The sequence below is a fragment of the Zophobas morio genome, unplaced genomic scaffold (assembly GCF_036711695.1).
Source record: "Zophobas morio isolate AGI-343-1 ecotype UQ-CSIRO unplaced genomic scaffold, CSIRO_AGI_Zmor_V1 ptg000023l, whole genome shotgun sequence".
Classification (NCBI taxonomy): Eukaryota; Metazoa; Arthropoda; class Insecta; order Coleoptera; family Tenebrionidae; genus Zophobas; species Zophobas morio.
In genome coordinates this window covers 11,437,170-11,460,013 of record NW_026972128.1, presented here as the reverse complement: position 1 = coordinate 11,460,013, position 22,844 = coordinate 11,437,170, and the positions used below count along the sequence as shown (strand labels likewise).

At 32.6% G+C, this 22,844-nt stretch overlaps 4 protein-coding genes and 1 long non-coding RNA gene across 9 annotated transcripts in view; 2 read left to right on the top strand and 3 right to left on the bottom strand.

Moving 5' to 3' along the window:
• The window catches only part of LOC135134368 (pikachurin-like), a 147,632-nt gene extending 143,637 nt beyond the window's left edge, over positions 1-3,995 (top strand). Inside the window, exons 8-9 of the mRNA XM_064063022.1 lie at positions 564-884; positions 3,042-3,995. Coding sequence (XP_063919092.1) covers positions 564-884; positions 3,042-3,306 — 586 coding nt within the window. The 3' untranslated portion in view covers positions 3,307-3,995. The remainder of the gene's footprint in view (positions 1-563; positions 885-3,041) is intronic.
• Positions 3,996-4,570: 575 nt separating this feature from the next.
• On the top strand, positions 4,571-6,651 carry LOC135134307 (protein phosphatase 1 regulatory subunit 42-like). Of its 4 annotated transcripts, none has more exons than XM_064062948.1 (7): positions 4,571-4,671; positions 5,307-5,438; positions 5,493-5,798; positions 5,855-6,089; positions 6,133-6,249; positions 6,301-6,435; positions 6,486-6,651. In XM_064062948.1, the coding sequence occupies exons 2-7, from the start codon at positions 5,334-5,336 to the stop codon at positions 6,593-6,595; spliced, it is 1,008 nt and encodes a 335-aa protein (XP_063919018.1). In that variant the 5' UTR covers positions 4,571-4,671; positions 5,307-5,333; the 3' UTR covers positions 6,596-6,651. The 4 variants fall into 4 exon arrangements, with proteins under 4 accessions (XP_063919018.1, XP_063919020.1, XP_063919017.1 ...); XM_064062950.1 differs by having other exon boundaries at positions 4,571-4,702; positions 5,897-6,089; XM_064062947.1 differs by having other exon boundaries at positions 4,571-4,702.
• Positions 6,652-7,624: 973 nt separating this feature from the next.
• LOC135134448 (uncharacterized) lies at positions 7,625-7,994 on the bottom strand. The gene is made up of 3 exons (XR_010281311.1): positions 7,977-7,994; positions 7,863-7,918; positions 7,625-7,741 (listed from the first exon to the last, which is right to left on the bottom strand). It is a non-coding gene; the product is annotated as an uncharacterized LOC135134448 (long non-coding RNA).
• On the bottom strand, positions 7,990-11,972 carry LOC135134446 (phytanoyl-CoA dioxygenase, peroxisomal-like). Its single transcript, XM_064063123.1, has 6 exons — positions 11,871-11,972; positions 10,511-10,624; positions 10,342-10,456; positions 9,923-10,090; positions 9,729-9,872; positions 7,990-8,107 (listed from the first exon to the last, which is right to left on the bottom strand). The coding sequence occupies exons 1-6, from the start codon at positions 11,909-11,911 to the stop codon at positions 8,054-8,056; spliced, it is 636 nt and encodes a 211-aa protein (XP_063919193.1). The 5' UTR covers positions 11,912-11,972; the 3' UTR covers positions 7,990-8,053.
• Positions 11,973-13,607: 1,635 nt separating this feature from the next.
• LOC135134326 (phytanoyl-CoA dioxygenase, peroxisomal-like) lies at positions 13,608-19,181 on the bottom strand. Of its 2 annotated transcripts, XR_010281284.1 has the most exons (10): positions 19,099-19,181; positions 18,949-19,043; positions 17,375-17,491; positions 17,209-17,320; positions 16,751-16,918; positions 16,557-16,700; positions 14,310-14,444; positions 14,114-14,251; positions 13,925-14,060; positions 13,608-13,873 (listed from the first exon to the last, which is right to left on the bottom strand). XR_010281284.1 is itself a non-coding variant. In XM_064062967.1 (9 exons), the coding sequence occupies exons 2-9, from the start codon at positions 18,975-18,977 to the stop codon at positions 13,986-13,988; spliced, it is 918 nt and encodes a 305-aa protein (XP_063919037.1). In that variant the 5' UTR covers positions 18,978-19,043; positions 19,099-19,181; the 3' UTR covers positions 13,608-13,985. The 2 variants fall into 2 exon arrangements, 1 of the variants encoding a protein (XP_063919037.1); XM_064062967.1 differs by having other exon boundaries at positions 13,608-14,060.
• Between the last annotated feature and the right edge of the window lie 3,663 nt (positions 19,182-22,844).

Sequence of the window (22,844 nt, the reverse complement as noted above, 5' to 3'; positions counted from 1 at the left end):
CACCAACGCAAAACCCAACGCAACTACTGATGACCACGTTTTGACAGCACACAGAGTTTACACTTGCTTTTCTAAAGATGAATATTAGTGATCTGGGTTGAGCTGCTTTATTTGGAAATGAAGTTCCAAACTTTGTATTTTAGAAATGAATTTAATCCTTTCCGGAGTGTCCGGTTTCAACTTAATATACCTGCAACCAGAATTCAAGTTAGAAACGCCCTGAATTGATGATTTATCACCAGGTTTTGCTTTACTAACTACTCACACAAGCTTTTTCTATCTGGGTATGGTGTGGAGGTCTAGTTCACTTGCTGATTAATCAAACTTTATTGGTGATGCTTTTTATGGTATTCACACATTTTTTACTTTGGGGCCTTTTATCCTCTGGCGTGCCATCTTTATTAATAATAACCGCTTCCAGCTCTGTTGAAACGTCGAGATTTAGTAGATACCAGATTTGGATTTAGATGTTGCATCGTAAATTGTTTTCCGTATATAACACTAGAAAGCTTATGACACTATCTTTTAAAATCAAGTATTAAATTTTATGAAAATTGTTTCAGATGCAAGCCGGGCTACCGAGATCAACTGTGTGCAAGAGGGCCTCCTTCCTTCCGCGGCACAGACAGTTACCTCCACTATAACGAGCCCTTCACTCTCGAAGCCCTCAATTCTGATCCACTAGATGTTAACGTTCGGTTTAAGGTGTCATCAGAAACCGGATTATTACTATGGATGAATTCGGGTTATGGAGAATTCTTGTCGTTAGGACTCGAAGAAGGCGCGTTGGTGCTCAGGTTTACTGTGAGAGGAGAGGAAGTGGTTGTTGTGCACAATTCTACTACCGTCCATGACAATCTCTGGCACAGGGTCAAAGCAGTCAGGTAATAAGGCTCGAGTCTTCTTTAATTCTGCACGAAATAACTAATTTTCATTACGGTGGAATCCCTCGAGATTTAAAATGAGCTGACATTACAGCACCATTGTCATTTTATCTTGCGACATGGTTAATTATTCAAACTGCGCTCGCCTTTAAGAAAATTCATACGATGACAAATGGTGTACTCGTTTCATACTCGGAAAATCTTCACTTCAGCTCATTAAGCTAAGAATAAAAAATGAATTCAAAGTTTTATGAACTTAAATTAGGTGATTACAGTTAACTGTCTAATGGGTCGTGTGCACTATCAGGTGATTATGATTAATTTATATACTGGGTATACTTTGCTCATTAAAACAAATTTAGTTGCGCATTACTATTGCAAGTTTCGTTTTCTTAGCTTTTCGTGTTTTTAATGACTACGTTGTCTTTGTACCTTTTACCGTTGTAATTAAACTGATGAATAGTTTCATTATGCAGGATTTGACTCGAAAATCTATAGCTTTTGTCTGAAACTCATTAGTTCTAGTAAACGTAACGTTAGTGGATTTATTTTCTGATACTTGGTTACAATACAACGTTGGATGTATTTTTAGAAAAAGCTATCTAAACGAACCTAATAAATAATTACCACCTTGTCCTCTTTCTGCTGCAAGGGATTAAAAATTCATGTTCGTTTTCAACTAAACGTTGCCGTAAAAGTAAGCGTGACAGAGTTCGCAATTTGATTGTTTTTATAACAAACTCATTACAAGAAATAAGTACTGGTGAAACTGACCAACAAAAATCTTTCATCCTTGTAGCGTAACACAAAGTATTATTCAACCAAGTACATGCGGATCTTCATCATTCAGAAATAAAAACACTGTTCAGAAAATCTAAATCACTATTTCGTCTGATTCCTGTTAAAAAAGAAAAGTCCGATCAAAGAAATATTGACTTTACAAGAATGTTCAGTGCGGAATTCTCGCATCCATCTTACTTACTCGAATACGTTATCTACATCTTTTTTTATTTACTGAACGATCAAAAGGTGGATCTGCATCAGACATGAGCATTATTGTGTCGCAAAATTCTACGTGTTTGTTGAAGTCTCCTTCAGCAAGCTCATACAACTGGAATTTATATGTTACTTTTTTATTCGGGATATTTTGTCTACATGGTTTTTCTTATCTCAGCATCTGATACAAGCTAATAAAGCCAATAATACATCCAGTTGTACCCATTCCTGCATTGTAGGACGTCTAGTATGAGAAAGATCTCGGACGTGTCCTACATTTATAAAACTTTTCATTGTTCATTGTGGCATTGGATCAGGATAAGTAACATTAAATAATCTACACATTTCTCGATAGGTGCTTGTTCCAACGGTCTGCTAAATGAAAAACAATGTCACATGGATGAACAATTTGAAAAAATGTCATTTTACATTATTTGTGTGTTTCTTGATTGAACCCGAAGGACCAAATTTATGTCCGTTCCTTCATCCAACTTGAAGGACCAAATTTATGTAGGAACGTTTCGAAAGCATTAAAAGATGAAAACCGGTTTCATCGTTTATTTATTATTAACTATATAAAACGTGGTTCCTTGCACAAGGACAGTAGACTACTACATTTATAAATGTGTTTACCTATCTATGAGGATTCTCCGTCTAACGCTATTTATAAATTGAATTCGCTACTGATCGGGTTTTCAGGCAGAAATCGTGCATGCTCAACTTTCTGCTTTATCTATAGCAAATTATCTAAAACAAAATTACATATGTATGTATTAGCACGTTTGTTTCAAACACAGCTCATTTAACTTCACCTTTAAATCAAATCTTATGCTGGTCACGCTATTAAACCCTTGGTCAACATGACGCTGTTCTGAAATTTAAAAATTAAAATAACACTATCATTATATTTTAACAAATTGCGGTTCTCTCTCCCTCGCTCTCTCACATACATGGCCTTTTCCCAACAGATCAATAAGAATTTAACAGTTTATCCTGATTTGGTACGAAGATTAATTTTCTTTTTTCTACATTTTTTTAAGCCATTTGATTTTCTTTAAAATGAAATTGTTTTGTCACATAAAAATGAGCGTAGAAGTGGTGATGTATAAAATCGTTTTTCACATGCTGTAGATCACGGATTGTAATGAAAATTTATTTCAGAGATGGATCGTCCGCTGTCTTGATTGTTGACAACGGGCCAGCGATGACCCGTCAGTCCGTAGAAATTCCTCCCATGAGCATTTCTCTAGGAGAGAATGAAGGCCTCTACGTAGGAGGAATGCCAAACACTTCCCTTCAGTCCTTTACAAGGTACAAGCATGGAATCAAAGGCTGCGTTGCAGATTTAGTCTTGAACACAGACTATCGACTGCAAGTAATTAATCATTCAGAAGTGGGACACAACGTGGGAGAATGTGAGGTTTAAAGTCAATAAACAGAAGTGGAAGCGAGCCTAAAAACAATTTCTACTTCACCGATGACATTAATGTGTACTAATTAATGTGTGATTTCTGAAATTAAAAATAAGGCTGACTACTTGGAGCTATTAAGGGAACAATAGTAAGAAACAAACGATACGAATCTGTCTGAAGAGAAGGCCTAATTTAGGTGTTTTTGGTGATTCGTGTCGTCGTCTCTTCACACAAAGCCCCTATTAATAATAGTTGTGTGTCATATCTGCATCCGAGCCTCTAACACGGCTCCGGCAGGTCTCTAAGGATTTGTGTTAGGATTGTAGATAGTCTTGATTAAGAATAAGGATGAGCTTTTTGTATCTTTTCATTTCTTTTTGATCTGCGCGTGGGAAAGAGTTAACGAAGCATTAGGGAACGTTTCCACTTTCTAAATAACAAGGATTGAAGTTGGAGGTGGTGTAAACGTGCCTTTACACACAAACGCACTGTCTTCATATCATTGTAGAGTAGCTGACACTAGACGAGCAATCATATACAGTGTGATCGTTAGACTTTTTCCCTTGCCTATTTTACATTTGCAATAAAGTAGATACTAATCGGTCCAGTGTAAAATTCACATTGTTAAATAAGTATGTATATGAAAACCTAATTTGTACAGGTAGACTACTGTGTGTTAACAATAAAGCGCTTTTGACTTAAATACATGTTTTTAATTTAAAAAATTCACATTCTGTTGTAAGAGCTTCCAGACGTGTATGATGCACGTAGACACCCAGAGCTTTGGATACACTATATAATGAACTTTATTTCTTAGATTACCGTTAAGAAATTGAAGACTCAGATTGAAAATACAATGATTAAAAATCCGTGGCTGCCTTTGATCGTGGTTTTATTGTCCTGTCGGAATAAAAAAAATATGTAGGAGTTGCATCAGAAAGAAATTATTTGACATGTTTTACAAAAAATGATGTTTAAAATAAAGTATGGTTGCCAAACTCAAATTTTTTATAATAATAACAACAAGATACTGGACGGGATGACTGTTCTTGGTTTAAAAATTAATCAATAAAAAATATTAAAATAAATACCTACAATTTAAAAAAATATATTCATTAAACTGTAATTGGCGAAATTATTTTTTTAACACCCTTAACTAAGTAAAAGATTTGTCACGTCGCATCTAGTATTAGCACGCCTGTAGTGTCAAAAATGACAAAAATAAAAATACATAAGCTTAGAATAAAGAGTGACCTATATGAAATAACCTAAAATACATTTTTGTACGACCATCACTTTTTCGATCATTTACCGTACACGTTTCCATAGCAGTAAGTTCAGTTTACGGGTTGCTATGACTAACAACCAAGAGGCGAACGGTAAGAAAATTACTTACTGTTCAGCTGAACGGTAAGTAATCATGCATTCAAGATTTTTTTTATTTTAAATTCCATGCTTGTTCGACTTCGATATTTTCGCTTTCAGAGTTACTCGTGATTGATATTTTAAGCAAATAAACCACTCACTAATAGTCGCGGATGGAAAATTGACTCCAAATAGAGCCAGATCAAATCTAAATCGACAGAGGTCAAAATGGAAATTGATTTTTAAAATTGTTGTTAATATTAAACGAAACCATAGTAACAAATTTTAAATTATAAAAACGACCTTGTTGATGTTCGATATAAATTCTTTCAATTTATGGATTTGATAAAAAGATGCAAATCTTTTGATGGTCGTACAAAAAATAGTATAAGCATCACGAACGTTAAGGGGGTTTACTGGTCTCAGACAAATTGGAGACGTCGCTTCGCTCCGTCTTCAAACTTTTGTCTTCGACCAGTAAACACCCCTTACCGTTCTTAATACTTAATATACTAATATTTAGCGTATAACATTGTGAAGCAGAGATAGAAAACACTGAAACTATCGATTGAAAGATCCCTGTGCATATGTTTGAATGGAAATAAGGTTGCTAAGTAACACTATTATTTTGACAGGTTTATTATTTTAGAAATTTGTTGAGATAAAATGAGAAAGTATGAACGATAAAGTTGAAGTCAAATCTTCCAGAAATTTGGTGCAAAAATTTAAAGACAAAAAAGTTACTCACATATACCTGAATGACAGATACCTGAAAAAAATCGTAAGTACTTGCTGATAAATTAGATACGTTCTTTCATTATAGAGCCTCTTGTAGCCTCGATTATCAAATCCTCAAGACCTAATTGTGGCTTATTTTCATAACAATGAAATCGATGAAATAGCAAATTTAGGCGGCGCCCATAACTTAACCAGTTTATATTTACAAAAAAATAGGATACTTAAGATAGAAAACTTAAATAATTTACAAAAGCTAAAAAAATTGTATTTAGGCCACAATACAATTAGCGTAGTAGAGGGTTTACAAAATTTGCAGCATCTCGAAGAATTGCATTTGGAAAAGCAATATTTATGCGAAGGAAATGCTTTGTGTTTTGACCCTAGAAGTATTTATGCAATTTCCGTAAGTATAAAATAATTGAAAATATACACATATTTTCTTTAACTTTATCTATATAGCAATCTCTTCAAGTATTAAATATATCTTATAATAAAATACAGACAATATCATCTTTAGCGCCACTAAGATCAATAAGGGTATTTAATGCTTCCCACAATGACCTCAGCAACATTGATGAGCTTTGTGAAACAATAAGAGAATGGTTTTATCTTAAAGATCTCTCTTTGGCTCATAATCCTATCTGTAAAAATCGTTTATACAAAGAAGACTTAATCGCCGCAGCTTATTGTTTAGGTAAGCATAATCCCTCACTAAAAAAAATGATGTGTTATTTTAGAAATTCTGGACCAAAAAAACATTTCTGATCATACGAGAAATTTTTTGAAACGATTACACGGGGAGAGAATAGCGCATAGACTGCATAAAAATATCAACTTAGCGGATAAAATTCCTGGTAATCAACATCAATAATTAAGAAAAAAATCACTAATTCCACATGTTATAGATCTACCAAAAAATTACCCCTCAGCTATACAAAAAGCTGTCTCAATCAGTGTTTTGAAACAAAATAAAAAACTAAGTGAAGACAATGCAGAAATTTTCGACGAGAAAAATGCTGTTTACATTCCATGGAAAACACGTAAGGATGCAGAAATAGCAAAATACTTTAAATTATCATGTATTTTCTAGTACCAACACCTCAAAATGTTTCAAAATTGCAACTGGTTACTAAAAACCGGAAGAAAATAAAAAAACGAAGCGTAAATGCTGAAGATAAGTTTGCCCAATTAAAAATATGATGGCTTATTTTCTATTGTTTTTCAAAGGAGCAGTAAAGTGTCAGTTTATACAAATATTACTTTTTTTTAATTTATTTATCTTCACCTTCCGGCGAACCGACCTGATGATCTTGCAATACCTTATAATTCGTTCTTATACAAGATAGTAAGGTATTTCTATGGTAAATTTAAAATTTTGCGTGAAACTTGATATTAAATTAATGCTCGTCAATACAAAGAATGAAACCCGTATTTAAGCATTTTCCAAGATTCAACCCCCAAGGGAGTACAAAGTGGTGGCGAAGTTTGTATGGAAAAATATTTCTACCGTAAATTTAAATTTTTACGGGGAACTTGGTATTAATACTCATCAACACAAATAATGAAACACGTTTTTCAGATTGTTTCGAGATTCCACCCCTAAGAAGATGAAAGGGGGTGACAAAGTTTTTATGAGCAAACATTTTTTATGTTGATTTTTACTGGAATTGTATTAATGTCCTTCAACACATTTTTTACTTGAAGGCTGATAATAAAGCTCTTCAACACAACGAATCGTCTACGCGAGCGAAGCCGCGGGCGAAAAGCTAATTAGCTATAAAAGATAAGCCCTACATAATGCGTATCACCACTTTTGTCATTTGTTTATTGATTTAATGATATATGTATCCAAAAAATTTGAACTGAAAACTATTCACAGTGCGTACGCCTATTAAAATTATTCACGCAATATTCCTACAATATTTTTATAAAAAACAATGAAATTAAAAAATTATTAAACCTTCTGTTGCCCGTTACAATTTAAAACACTTTAAGATCATGGGAATTAATATTATTTTAACAAGGATCAAGGGATTTTATACTTTATTATCTCATTATTATATATGAAAATACAGATACTGTGCGCCATGTTGGTTATATACACCGATAACAAAATATTGAAGCAACAAACTTTATTTATCAAGTTCTAGTAACACATTTTAGTTTAGTATTAGTTCGTAGAGTATTTCAACCATTGTTAACTAATTTTTAAAATATTTTTTTGTATTTGCTGCATTATCCAACATATTCCATTCTGTAAAGCTAATTTCAATAGGGTTAAATTCTTCTTATTACCCATATAACGTCTAGTATAATTTCTTCCACCGTAGTACATTCTGGTCTTTTCTGTAAAAAAAATAATCAATTTACATGTATCCTCCTGGATAAAAAATTTTACATTAATTTTCAGTAATTAAATACAAATTAGAGAATACAAACATGAAAACTCTATAAGTGATTTTCAAACCTTTGGAAGTTTCCAGGAGGGCCCTTTATTAAACGACTTTTTCTTTTCCAGTATTCCTAAAATATGGTAGATATGAAAATTACAATTAATTTAAGTAATAATTATGTTATGTACTACAAAACTGCATGAATACCCATATTTTGAAATAACATCCACAACTTCAGTCCCAACGTTTTCTTGCACCGTTCCTTTCACATCAAACAGTTAGAATCAGCATAATGACAAGATACTGATTTTCTTAACCACTGAAAATAACGGATACTATTTATTACTTCATATACACACACAAAATACTTTGGTGATATTAGGTCCAGAGCCGTGTAAAATAAGTGGATGGAAAAATACTGTATCTCCCTTCTCCATATCCAAATAGACTTTTGGTAAATGGTCAAAACCTTTTACACCAAAATATAAGGTACTTTTAAAAGCCGAAAACAAAAATTCAATATCTTTATAATTTAATGATGTTACAAAAATAACTTGAGTGTATTCCACTACAATCCGTCTTTCATAATATAAACTAGCCTGCCAGCAAAAAAAATATCAATATTTTACCATAATTAAGTTTACCGAAAAAAGCAAAAAATTACTCATCAGTCGACATCCATTAAAGTAATATGTATAAGAACTGTGAAAGAATTGCTTTGTAATGGAGGTTTAAAAGTAAATGTTAAATTACAATGATGCTTCAAAAAGATATTAACAAAAAATGGACTGAATGAAAGACACAAATTCAAGAAACATTAATTAGTAATTTGTCATAATCTCACTGTTAAAAACAATAAAATCAATTAAAACAGTACACAATTGAAATATTAAATAAAAAATACGTTTAGTTATATATTGTTACGAAATAAACTCATACGCCCCCCCCCCCCCACCCCCCCAGTACGACGTCTATGGGCCGTCGAGAACTTTCTGGTCGTACGCCGGTGATCACTCATCGAACGCGAACGCGGCGTTCGCATAAAGACAAGTCTGGAGTCGTCTACCGGGAAGTCTCGATTGTGGGGTCTAGAAAAAACCTAGAAACGGCGTTTGCGATCCATCTATAGAAATGCAGGGATTTAAATAGATGCCACCGTCGGGAACGATTATACAGTCAAGAAGCCGAGCTCAACGAGTGAGCGAATTCATACAAGTGAACCACGAAGTTATTCTGTACATAAATCGTTATAATAGTTAGTCCTTTTTACATTTTATTAAATAAAGGAAACTTAAACAAATCAAGCCATGGTGCTCAACGTAACAGTACGTTTTATACAAACTTGTCACTGTGATACAATTTATATACATTTATTCTATTTTAGAACCATAATCTTATTTATAAGCACCCAAATGCGGGCTTAAATTGGCCTTTTTAGCACAAATCTGTCAAAAATTGTTAAGCAACAATTGATTGTTCATTTACACTAATCAATTATTCAAACACGCTTCGATATTCAACGTTTTTCTTAAGTTGGAAAAACAATATTTTATCAAATCATTACCTGACCGACTTCAAATTCTTCTAAACTTTCGTTTGAATAAACGTTTTCCGCTTCTTTAATTTACATTTTGAAAAACGAATTATCAAATAATCAACGTGGTATCCATAACAACATCAAAATAATAGCCAGCTATGTATTAAAATTCGCATCGGCACAATTCACACAGTCTTGCCGAAAATACTCAATATTTCGTTAAAAATAGTTTAGAATCTAAAATAGAATAAAACGTTGTTATGTACCACGTGCATAATTGTCGATTGTGGCACTCGGGAAATTAAAAGCTCTCCTTCGTCGGGCTTTAAACATTCCCTCGTGCCATAATCTCCCTGATTATGCCCTTAATACATAAATAACTATTATTTATAAATATTTTTACCTCAAAATAATCATGTGGTTGCAGTTCTAAAGTGTGTGTTCCCGGTACCATATAAAGACCTCCATTGTCTTTATCAACATTTTCCAATGCCGTCCATGAGGCTACAATTCGTTCCGGGGGCCTGAATGGAAAACCATGGAGATCCTAAAATACTGCACAGTCGAATTTTTGTGTAATAAATTATAAAAATTTACTTGATGTAGTGGATCCATTGAAGAATTAGGATTTGCATCGAGTGGTTTATTTAGAAGCATGCAATGTATTGCAGTGATATTAGGCCCTATAATACTAGTAACAATATCCGTTACAGCAGGATCGCTAACATATTTAGAAAAAATATCATCATGCAGACAATCTTGTACCTAAAAATTACTTAAAGATTGATTTATTTCATGATCAGTTACTTGAATTATATACCTATACACAAAAAATTTCAATCGAAAAAAATTAAATTCTGCGAAATATAGTATCAAAAATATGTTTTAGTTGGTGCAAATTTAATTAATGTTGAGAAAGTCTTACATAAACACACTGATTTAAGAAACAAGCATAAATATTTGAACACTCGCTACTTTCATTAGCAGATAAGTTCAAATATGGGGAACATGATCACCTTACGCACTGAATTAACGCCTTTTACAACTTTTTGCTTCAGCGAAGCATCTTTCACAAGTCTGATCTCCATACCCACATCAATTTTACCATTGCAAATGTCAACAAATCTTGTACTAAAATAATATTTATGATACGAAATTAATTTTCTGATTCAGAAAAATTGGTACCCAATTTCGTCTAATAAAGCATCACTGACATTGTTTTTTCTTATAATGTATCCATTAACTTCATAGAATCGGTGTTCCTCTTCAGACAAAGCACCTCCACCATGAGTATACTTCCTGCAATCGATTAAAGTTTAAAATATAGGGTGTTAACTTAATCATCTGCAAAAAGTGATTATAACAACTTGCTTAAAATGTTTTACTCCTAGATATTAACACAATCTGTTTATAAGGCAATATTTCGTTTAATGTCATGTTAAATTTTTATTTCACGAGTGTAAGCTAAGGAAGGACTGTAACAGAATCAATCCGCTGATTTCATGTTTTCTCAGTAATAAAAAATAATTCTTCAAAAGATGTGCCAATCGTTTCCATCTGACATTACTTTGCGTCTGTGCAGATGTTTATTCGTAATTAGACAAGTAATAAACATTATTTGCCAGAAGTTAATACTCTCTACTACTTATTCTTTCTCGACCTTTCATGACCCCTAAATTACGAAGAAATAGGTCTCCCGTTTCCGTCTGTCTATCTTTCCGACAAAATTTTTTGAGGTTGATAAACACATACATTTTAATTAAAAAGTTACTGTTCTTACAACAACTTCAAAACGTGTGTAAGATATCAAAGTAATCAGTTTCGCAATTCTTGATTTAATCAATAAAATAAATTAACTCAGTCATTAATGTTTTCAAGACACCTGTTCAAGCAAATTTAAAAAATATTAATGCAGTGGTAAATCACAAGTAGAGACTCATCATATTTTACACATTTAAGATAGGATTTATTCAGCAATATTTTGAGGTGACGTCATCAATTTTTTAGGAGGGATGAGCAAGACAAAATTTAGATAATATTTGGATGACTTTTCAAATGAAATAAAACAACCACTACGCATAAAATGTTTACAAACTTACCGTTACAAAGTCTAATACAGTATGTTTTTTAAAGTCACTGTACGAGGTCAAATTGGAAAAACAAACTGTATGCCTTATTAAATGTGATTTATGCACCTACTATAATTTTTCCATCGAGGTTTCAATTTTTTTTATTTTCAAGGAAGAAATGATAAAAAAAAAGAATATTTTTTGCTGTTCCCAGCATGGGTTAGTAACAAGAAGGTTGTACATGAAAACAGCAAATAATATTAAAAAAACAACAAAAACATGAAAACCATTAACAGTAAAAAGTATGTGCTCTCTTCACCATCTCAGCTGACGTCTAAAAGTTATAATAGAGTTCGAATTAACGATAAGAAATTAAGAAACTCCCAAGTTTTTGAATGTATTGGTAATACTAATAAGAAAGTTATTAAATTAGTAAGTTGTTTAAGAAAATACAAAGACTACAAGTACAATCTTACCCCAATGTGGAAGTAGTAATAGTCCGCAAAAAGCCCATCATTTCGTAAAATTTTTCTGTAATATTACTAAGTGAATAATTACTTTTTGTTTCTTTTTCCTAATTTTAATTTCCTTTAAGAACAGATTTTTTAACTTGTGTAGTAACCATAAAGTTATCTGAAAAATTAAAAAACTGTTTAATTATGTGCATTTGAGCTGTTTACACTGGTAAGAACAACTCTTATATGAGAGTTCATAACAGATTAATGGATAAACACCACCACTATACATAATGATTACGTAACTAAGTATTTCACACTATTAAAACCTCTAGTCGATAATATTTAAATCCATAGTAATAATCAATTAACTTATACTGATGAAATTTCAACAAGATTTCTGGTTTCTTGTACCTAACCCATACATACACCTTTTGCATAATTTATTCTTTTCTTCTGGTGTGGTTCCGAATATCTGGAAAGAAAGTTTTTTAGTCCCTATTTTTAAATCTGGAAACTGAGAACTCGTTACAAACTATAGAGGGGTATGTACTCAGTCGGTTATTCCCAAGCTTTTAGACAAACTTATATCTAACCAGCTAAAATTATCGTGCAAGCATTTTATTCATAGTCGGCAACACCGATTTTGTCAAGGACGATCCACTAATATTTTATCAGGATTACATTGTCAATGCTTTGGATAAAGGACTTCAGGTTGACTCCATCTATGAAGATTTCTCCAAAGCATTCGATAGAGTTAATCATAATATTTTGTTACATAAATTAAAGATGATAAATTTTGGTACCAGGTTTCTTCGATGGATTAAAAGCTTTATTAGTGATAGGAAACAGTTCATCAAAATAGAGAATTTTATCTCTGATCCGGTTATAGTTTGTCCAGGTGTCCCACAAGGCTGGTATTGTGGTCCACTTTTATTCTTATTTTTATCAATTATATTTTCGATGCCGTTAAATTTTCAGAATTACTTCTTTTCGCGGATGATTCAACGGTGTGCAAAGCGATTAAGAATTTAGATGATTGCATGTTATTACAAAGGGATTTGGCTTTGGGTAATATTTTTCAGTGGTGTTCTTCTGATGATATGGGTACTAATTTTGATAAAAATACCATTCTGGTATTCTCTGATGGTACTATCAGGTGCTAAACTCACACTTTGTTCCAAATATGGACAAGTACACTTTAAAAATCGAAGCACGATCTCGTACTTCTCACCACAAAAAAAGAACGACTTATCAGTAGACAAGAAATGAAGGAATAACACCGGTAATATAAATTTAAAAATCAAATTTGCCTCAAATTTGAGAAAGCCAAAAAGACACTAGTCTGTATTTTTGACGAATAAATAATAATGAAAATAACTCACCAAAAACCAGGAACAAAAATCACAATTTGTAGATGATATAACCAGATTGAAAAAAATTAGACCAAAAAAGAATATCACTTAATCTGAAGTGAATCACTGTCCTTTCAACTTTTAAATCATACTTTATAATTCGTTCTTACAAGAATTTTCCACAGTGTTTACGAGTTCCATGCACCAAAAGAAAATTAACCCACAGCCGTTGTATGTTCTTCATTTATCACTATATTAACATATATGTATTAGTCCAGTAGTTAGTAGAGAGAGTAATTCAATGTTTTTATTTTATTTTGATTTTTTTTTAATGTTATACCATTAACACAGTGTTACTCACTACCACAAATTGGTTATTGTATTCGTAAAATAGACAACAATAGCATTCGTAATTCCTATAATTTGCAAGGAAAAACAATGGTTTACGCACAAATCCTAAAACTCAATTCTACTGTACTAGTTTAAACAGTAAACACCCTGAAGGATATATAACATTTCTGGTTCCTTTTACAACGTCCTTCTGACTATTTTTGTTGTTTTCACAAATAGATCACACTGTGAAATTAATTTCAATCAGATTAGAAAATTCTTATTGCTACCGATATATATAGTCACAGCTACTTGTGGCATACTATTTTGTGGTACTTCCTGTAAAAAAAAAGAAAGCACTACAAGTTTACACTATATCTACCTCAGTACAAAGTTCTAAACATTTAGTTTTAATTAATGTGAGGAAAAAAGAGAGAATATATCACAAACTCTATAAATGGCTATCAAAATTTTGAAAGTTTCCAGGAGGTCCCTTGATTAAACGACTTTTCATTTTCCAGTATCCCTAAAACAAATTGACATTAAAACTACTATTAACTCAAGTAATATCTCACATACAATAAAATTGCCTGAATATCCAAATTTTGAAAGAAGATCCATGATTTCAACCGCAACGTTTTCTTGCACTGTTCCTTTTACATCAAAAAATGAACAATTGGAATCAGCATAATGACAAGATATTGCTTTTCTAAATCGCTGAAAATAACATCGTTTACTACTTATCACTTCAATATATGTTTACACAAGAAAGTACTTTTGTGAAGTTAGGTCCAGAGCCATGTAAAATAAGTGGATGGAAAAATACGGTGTCCCCCTTCTCCATTTCCAAATAGGCTTTAGGTAAGTGATCAAAGCCTTTTACCCCAAAATATAAAGTATTTTTGAAATCCTGAAACAAACAAGAACAGCTCAGTATATTCCACTACAATAAATATTTTTTTCATAATATGCACAGATAATGCTTTTGTAATTTTGTTATGAATATTTCACCAAAAGCGAAACTTTTTTAGTAATACACAAACAAATTTTTCTACAAAATAAAAATAAAAAACCGTTCCTAGACTTGAAATAAGGACCATCTAAACTTTTCACTGTAACATGTATGTATAAGGAATTCACGTTCGGTAGATGTAACTAGATTTGGTAACTTTTTTTTTTAAGCTGTGTAATTGCGGACATAATTGTTCTAGTGTATAATGTATTACTGGAATGTCAGAAAGTAGGTATCAAAAATGTGACATGTAAGTAAGTAAAGGTCAAATATCGAAAATGTGATGGTTTTGTGGTAATCTGGTGAATCTATTTTTGAACCAAGGAGAAAATCGCATCCCTCTAAAAGCCCAAAGAGCAACCCGCATGTAAAATTTTGAATCTTTTCCCTTCACTAGTTTTTTTAGGAGGACAAGCTTTGATGTCATCATCATGGATCCACAATTTCACCATGGATCCGTTCTGGTATATCCATGTCTCATCCAAGAAAATGAAAAGTAAATCTTCACCACAATCACGCAATTGGAGATAGGTACCGCCTTAGAAATTTGATTCTGGCAGCTATAACGTGTTTAAAATGTGAAAAACTTCGCCTTCGGAAACCTAAATTTATACGTGTATTACGTACAATTATTTTCAAAGCCGAGTGTTTTACCTCTTACAAAACAATAACGATTATATAAAACTTAAAAACCAATTGTAGAACGGAACCAACAAAGCATGTAGGTATATAAATCTGCGCAGGCGTCTTTCTGATTCTGATTATAATATTAACGGCACAAGCGCCGCTGTATCTGTATTATTTTAAAATTCGAAAAACACTCGACAACACTAGCGAACTTTACGGAGAATATTTCTGCCACCAGTTTAACTGTTTCCGTTTTACCCAATTTTTTGAAAACCACGAAATATTTCTTGTTTCTTTTCCTTTAAAATGAGCTTTCTCGTGATTACTTTTATGGAAATTGTTTCCATGCTGTATTTAAGGATTTTCTTGAAACGAAGCGTGTTGAAATTAGAAAAACTTCGGTTTTTTTCCACACAATTCAGATTTGACATTTGAATTAGAAAATTAGACAGTTGATGCCAATCTTAAATTTCTAGTGATCTTAAGATTGCAACTTAACCATAGAAAAGTTTCTGTCAGTTACTTCTACCGAACGTGAATGCTTATTATATTAGGGTGATTCAAAAAAAAAAAAATTATTTTTTTTTTCGTGCAAAGAGGTTCAAAAGTTTCTTTTCAACGTAAAAAAATACCAGTTAAAATTTGAGCTCTTAATATTAATATTAAGACCGTCCGCATCGCGTTTTTCTATTTCCCATAAGAATAACATGGGAAAATTTTTGTTTGCACCTTCTGATTTTTATTGCTAGCCCGTCGTGTGTCGTGAAAAAAATTCAATCACATATTTTTATAGAGAATTGAACGCTCTACAAAAAGTGTCTCCTATGATTGTGCGAGAAACCTGATAGTTGAAGAGTTATTTTAGGCTAAAGTTAAATTTATCCAAATTTTGACGTTTTTGATGCATTACAATAAATTTGATGGTCTTATTGGAATAAATCACCACAAAAATGTATACACATTTTAAATTTAGTTTTTTAAACAGTAATTGTTTATAATTTTATGCTATAATAAGGCCAGTAAAACTCTTTCCGAACATTTTCAGCATCAGTGGGTTAAAAAATCATAGTCCGGTTTCTCGCAAAATCATAGGAGACACTTTTTGTAGAGCGTTCAATTCTCTATAAAAATATGTGATTGAATTTTTTTCACGACACACGACGGGCTAGCAATAAAAATCAGAAGGTGCAAACAAAAATTTTCCCATGTTATTCTTATGGGAAATAGAAAAACGCGATGCGGACGGTCTTAATATTAATATTAAGAGCTCAACTTTTAACTGGTATTTTTTTACGTTGAAAAGAAACTTTTGAGCCTCTTTGACACGAAAAAAAAAATTATTTTTTTTTTTAATCACCCTAATGTATATACATATTTTTTTACCTCAAAATAATCATGCAGTTGCAGTTCCAGATTGTGTGATCCAGGTACGACATAAAGACCTCCATTGCTCCTATCAATTTTTTCCATTGCAGTCCATGAGGCTACAATTCGGTCCGCGGGCCTAAATGGAAAAGCGTGAAGATCCTAAAATACTCAGCTGCCAAATTTTTGAGTGTTAAAATATAAAAAATTACTTGATGCACCGGATGCAATGAAGAACCAGGATCGGCATCTGGAGGTTTATTTAAAAGCATAGAATGTGTTCCAGTAATATTAGGTCCTATAATACTAGTAACAACAGCCGTTACTGCAGGATCACTGGCATATTTAAAAAGAATATCATCATAAAGGAAATCTTGAACCTAAAAATTACATACTCACTTATTTCAAAGTTAGCTCAAAGTTAATTATGTCACTATCACATCTGTATTTTTCTTGATAAAATTAAATAAATTTGTTTGCAATGAATTGCTAAAATCCTTTTGGTTCAATAACCTTGGACAAAATAAATTAATTTGGCAAAAGAATATGACACTAAAATGTCTGTTTTAATAACGACAAAGTAGTACAATTTGCTTAATGAAACAGATATACACATGAATTGCTTTTTTTTTATTCTTCTACAAGCAAATTTATTTTTGGAGCAAAATACCTTATGTACTGAATTAATGCCTTGTACACCTTTTTGCTTCAATGAAGGATCTTTCACGATTCTCATTAAACCCCCTTTAACTTTGCCATCGCAAATTTCCACAAGCCTGTTACTACAATAATATTTATAATAAAGAATTAACTTTATGCTTCAGTAAAGTAAATACCTAACTTCGTCTATGAGAGCTTCACTGACGTTATTTTTTATTACGACGTATCCATTAACCTCATAGAATCGGCGTTGCTCTTCGGAAAGAACACCTCCACCAACAGTGTACTTGAACCTGGGGTAAATATTTATCATGAAAATAGAAATGTAATTTTATTATTCACAACTCACTTAAAAAGTGATACTCATTATCAATTTTGTATAAAGTATCCTAAATTCTATCTAAGAGCCTATATTCTACATTATTGGTAGAAATATAGATATGTAAGTAAAAATCGAATTTAGAACAAATTTTTGTTTTTAAATGCTATCTTTTCCAAAAACTATACATAGGTGAGAACGGATAGAAATACTGAAATACTGTAAACGTCATTGTTTTTAGGTTGAAGGAAGAAGCTTAATTTAGTATCTATATACGCTTAAGCTTAATTTATAATATGAACGAGGAAACTATATTTCTCATTGTCCACTGCTCAAAACAGGAAATGAAAAAACTGTTTAAAATGCAGGGCCGATTAGAGGGCAATTTTGTTAATCGCACGTTATTTATGTTTTCTTATCAGGCAACCTTTGCTCCAGCTAAAGATTCCAAAAACGTTGTTTTATTAGCAGATCGCATTCACGTCATTCTATCCTAGTTTCCACGTTTCTTATTTTGTTCTGTTTTTGACATAGATTTTAAAACTGCATATATATCATTATTCCTGTGTTAGACTACATTCTAACCGGTGATGGTTTATACAATAAAATAAAATAAAACAAAATTTGTATATACAAAAATGAATAATAAATTATGGTAAGTAAAATTCTCGCAAAATCTTCATCTCAATGGGAAAATATCAAGAAAAACATTTTCTCTTCAGGAACTTCTTGTTCACCTTGCGAACGGCATAGGTCATGGTCTGTAAGTTATTCAGTGGCTTGAGTTAATGCGCATGAGCGAAGATTTTTAGCGAGAGTTTAGGTTATTAATGTTGTTATAATACTTGATCAGTTCAGAGTACAAGTATTCAAAAAATTACAAAAACAAACTTTTCACTAGTGACCACAAGATTGAGAGGACAGATTGGTGATAAAAATAACAAGTTTATCAAATAAATAAATAAAGATAAATAAGTAATCATTAAATATTATGGGCTGATAACTAAAAAAAAACATGTAATCACACAGTAACGCCCTTTGTATTTCTTTAATTATTAGAACTAAAATTCTTGTTTCGGTGAATATTTATAATGTGAACATTTTTGACTCTAATTTAGTAATGACCTAGCTTGACTTTAATAAGAACATTATTGGCTATAAAACAAAATGTGGGATATCGGTATATTTATAGTTGTGAAATGAATCCTACGTTTTTGGATACTGTCCAAGAAAAATTTCACCCAAAAACATAGTGAAATTTAAAAGTACATATTTGAAAGGATATTTCATAAAATGATCAGAAAATGTGCCGAAGATTCAGGAAAACCTATTAACAATTTTGAAAAATACTTTTACCTATAATTAAAAAAATTATGTTTTCAAATTATTTCTATTAACCGAGCACCTTTATACTGGAATTTAAATACATACCCATGATTGTTACCAACACTACGGTCCATTTTTCTAAGTTTGTATGTTCGTGAATACAGATAAACTGCCAGTGAAACTGAACCATACAGCACTCACTACGAGATTAAAACAATAAGCATGACATTTCAAATTGTACAAACTATCAATTACGCAAAGATTAACCATCAGTACATTGTTTATTTCATTATCATCAGAGCCAAAGTGTTGACAATAAATTATTTTGTAAGCTGATTTCACAACTTTAACACAACAACAAACTCTGCGTTCTTTTTGGTTACAATAAAGTTCACTTTTTGTAGGAGCAATTATTGGCGTCAGGTCTAAAGTACGATTATATGATTATACTCATAAATATTGACATTTATCTAGTAATAAACATGTGCTTTTTCTATAATAGATATTACTTGTGGGCAAAAAGCTCTCAGATTCTTCTTTGACCCATAGCATCACTGTCACTCGGTCCTCGTCATTTTCCAAAAAAAAATCCTTCTTTAAATGTTTCCTTATGTTTTACGAACAACCATGTGAATATTTGATGAAAGAAATAGTAAGAGCTCTAAAAGATAAGCCCTACATAATGCGTATCACCACTTTTGTCATTTGTTTTTTGATTTAATAATACAATACATATATATATATGCAAAAAATTTGAACTGAAAACTATTCACAGTAAGTACGCCTACTAAAATTATTCATGCAATATTCCTACAATATTTTTATAAAAAACAATGAAATTAAAAAATTAGTAAACCCTCTGTCGAAGTTTGTATAAATGAATAAGACCAGCGAACAGTAAGATAAATGTATATTGCTAGTGACAAGTGTTAGGATAAATAAGAATGATAAGGATAGAATATTATGTGACCGTGCGGTCGAGATAGTTGAATGTTAGTTACGAATTGAGAATTGTGAATTGAATGTGTATGAATGAGTTAAGAATTAAGAAATAATGCTACCCTGTGTTCCAAGGTGGGGGTAGCTCTGGCTCCCACCCTTACGGGTGGGGAGGGGTGAAACAGGTCCCCGCCAAAGGCTCTAACATAACCCCCCGCCTTGAAACAATTACATTGTTTTAAGACCAAAACTAAACTATATAGAACATACAATGAAAACATGATTTAGTAATGATAAATACAGATGAAATTACATGAATTGGGTGGACATTGTTACCGAAAGCAATGAGCCTGAAGAAATGCATTAAACTTTAAAAAAAGATATCTAAAACAAATTACATGTGTACAATATCAGTGAATACACAATAGTTACAATAGACCTAAAAGTAAATTTACAACAATTATAATGTACCAAATCAATGAATAATACGATGAGTGAATAATATGGGAATGAATATAACAATGGTACAAATATGAATACATAGAACATAGTAAAATAAATCAACAATGAGATGTATATAACAAATTGACAAGATGTATGCAATATGGTTAAATATAATTATAATGCATGCGATTGCGAAATTATCTTTTTCACTTCACCGACACTACACACAGCACCACTTCCTTTCCAAAATGATGTTGGAGGGCCGCGTCCTAACCGCCACTTAAGACGCGGAAATTTCTCCTCCTTCACGAAGACCCATCTTGCCATTCCTGGAACGTTGGAAGATGGCCTTTGCCACCCTAACCTGCCTTTCAGTGTGGTCAAATATTCGAGGTACCACGACTTCCAGAAGTGTTGCTGGTAAGAGTGGATGAGGTGCCAAGGGATGGCCTGTTGATAGGAACGACGGCGTGGTCTTTTCCTGAGGGACCAGTTAATGGCTGGCCGAAAGAGGCATTGGCCAGGTATAAATGCGACCAAATTATTGCGGTCGCTGGACAGAGGCTTCGAAAGGCGCGAATTCAGGACGGCTTTAACCCTGACAGCGAGCGCATACACGCCCTCGCCCTCAAGATGGTTTTTATCAGTAATTTCGTTATACTTCCGGCAGTTCCGGCTATTCATATTTAAACTCTTTGAACTAAGATTTAAACGGCCAACAACTACGCAGAGTTTAGTGGCAGAAATGTGAAGATTTAAAACACAATTGTGTTGCAGGTAAATGAAATTATTTAACGAATTTTCGTTAAGTACGTTCAGGTGTACAAGGTCTAGGTACTTCCTTTGAGAGACAATAAAACCCTCGTTACGTTTATGATCACGTCCCTCTGCTAACAATAACAGTTGGAGAGCCAGTTCTCGGGAATTTCCTAATTTAGGTAGATTTTCGAAATAAGGGACTGTGGAACGCCCCAACTTCCTCTCGTCTGATAATAGCCACTTTGGATGCATTTGTGCAAAATTCTCTAACCGCGGCTGATTTTCCGAAAAGGGGTGTTTGACCATGAAATAGCCATGGGGTGAATGGCCTGTGGTGGATTGAAAAGGGGTTGCACAAAGATCGCTTTTAAACCCTTTGCTTAATGACCTGCTTCCGGTTTTGACGGTTTCAGCTTCCAAGAACCGAGAAATAATTTGGGCTGAACTAATTTTGTGATGATGGGACGTATTATTTTTTAAATATGCAAAACTGCCGCTAAGAATCAACCCCAGCGCGGTATTTTGAAGCACCGGTGAGTTTTTACTGAAATGACTTATTATTTTGGGTATGGCATTTTCGGAATGTTTTTTCTTGTCGAGTATTGCTACGTTTGACGTATTGTCTTTAATATTCGAGTCTACGGATTTACATAAATATTGCGATCTACATTTAAATTGGTTACAGACTAACAATGAGTTACAGTTTTTCGAATTAACTGGAGGACTTTTTACTTTGTCTAGTGCGGTAGATGACTCTGCATTAGAAGTTTTATCTAAATTAATTTGACATACGTCTTCGGAGTTGTAACAATCATTAAAAAGATGATTTTTCTCTTCATTGAGTGTTGAATTTGGAAATTTTGAACGATTTGATATTATACTAGGAGTTTTTGAAATAACGGAATCAAGAGGGGATTTTTTACCAATAGTGAACCGCAATTTACGTAGAGCATTGAAATGGGTTTTGTGAATTTTGATGGGTTCTCCATTTTTTAATTTGTGTACCTTTAAAGGCTTTAAATTTTGACAAGTTTTTTCCAGATCCGTGGTTGGTACGTTAGTGTTTATCTTACATGAATTCGAGAAAGTACACAATAGATTAGTTTTTTCAATGAGAACATTATATAATTCGGATATTTTTTGAATATAATTTAGCACGTCTCTGATATTATAAATTATAGGTTTGATCGTTTCCGTGTTACTCGTGTCATTCGGGACTACCATTGTTTCGGATTTTTGCTGAACTACAAGCATTTGTGATTCTGAATAAATTCGCTGTACGTCTTCATATCGACGCTTTAAGTGGCCTCTTTTTTGATGATTTGCAACATTTGATATAAAATTAGAATGTGAATCTATTTCGCTGAGAATTGAAAATTTAACAAAAGTATTGTCTTGGATTACCACCATCTTGAGTACGAGAATAAATGTATTACACCAACCAAACAGAATTAAAGCTTACCTGGAATCCTGGATTCGTGGATAGAATTATCTTGGCTGACGTTGAATGATACTTGAAGATTTTGCACAGCACTCGCGGTCGTCACCGATAGTTGAACACTGCGCGGATGATTTCTAGGTGATGTTTTGATAACTACTTTGCTGAATTCCAGCCGATGAATGATATGTTGAGAATTACACTTATCACTACCACTGTTATTCTGTCGCTAATCCGGCTCGAAGGACCATGTCGAAGTTTGTATAAATGAATAAGACCAGCGAACAGTAAGATAAATGTATATTGCTAGTGACAAGTGTTAGGATAAATAAGAATGATAAGGATAGAATATTATGTGACCGTGCGGTCGAGATAGTTGAATGTTAGTTACGAATTGAGAATTGTGAATTGAATGTGTATG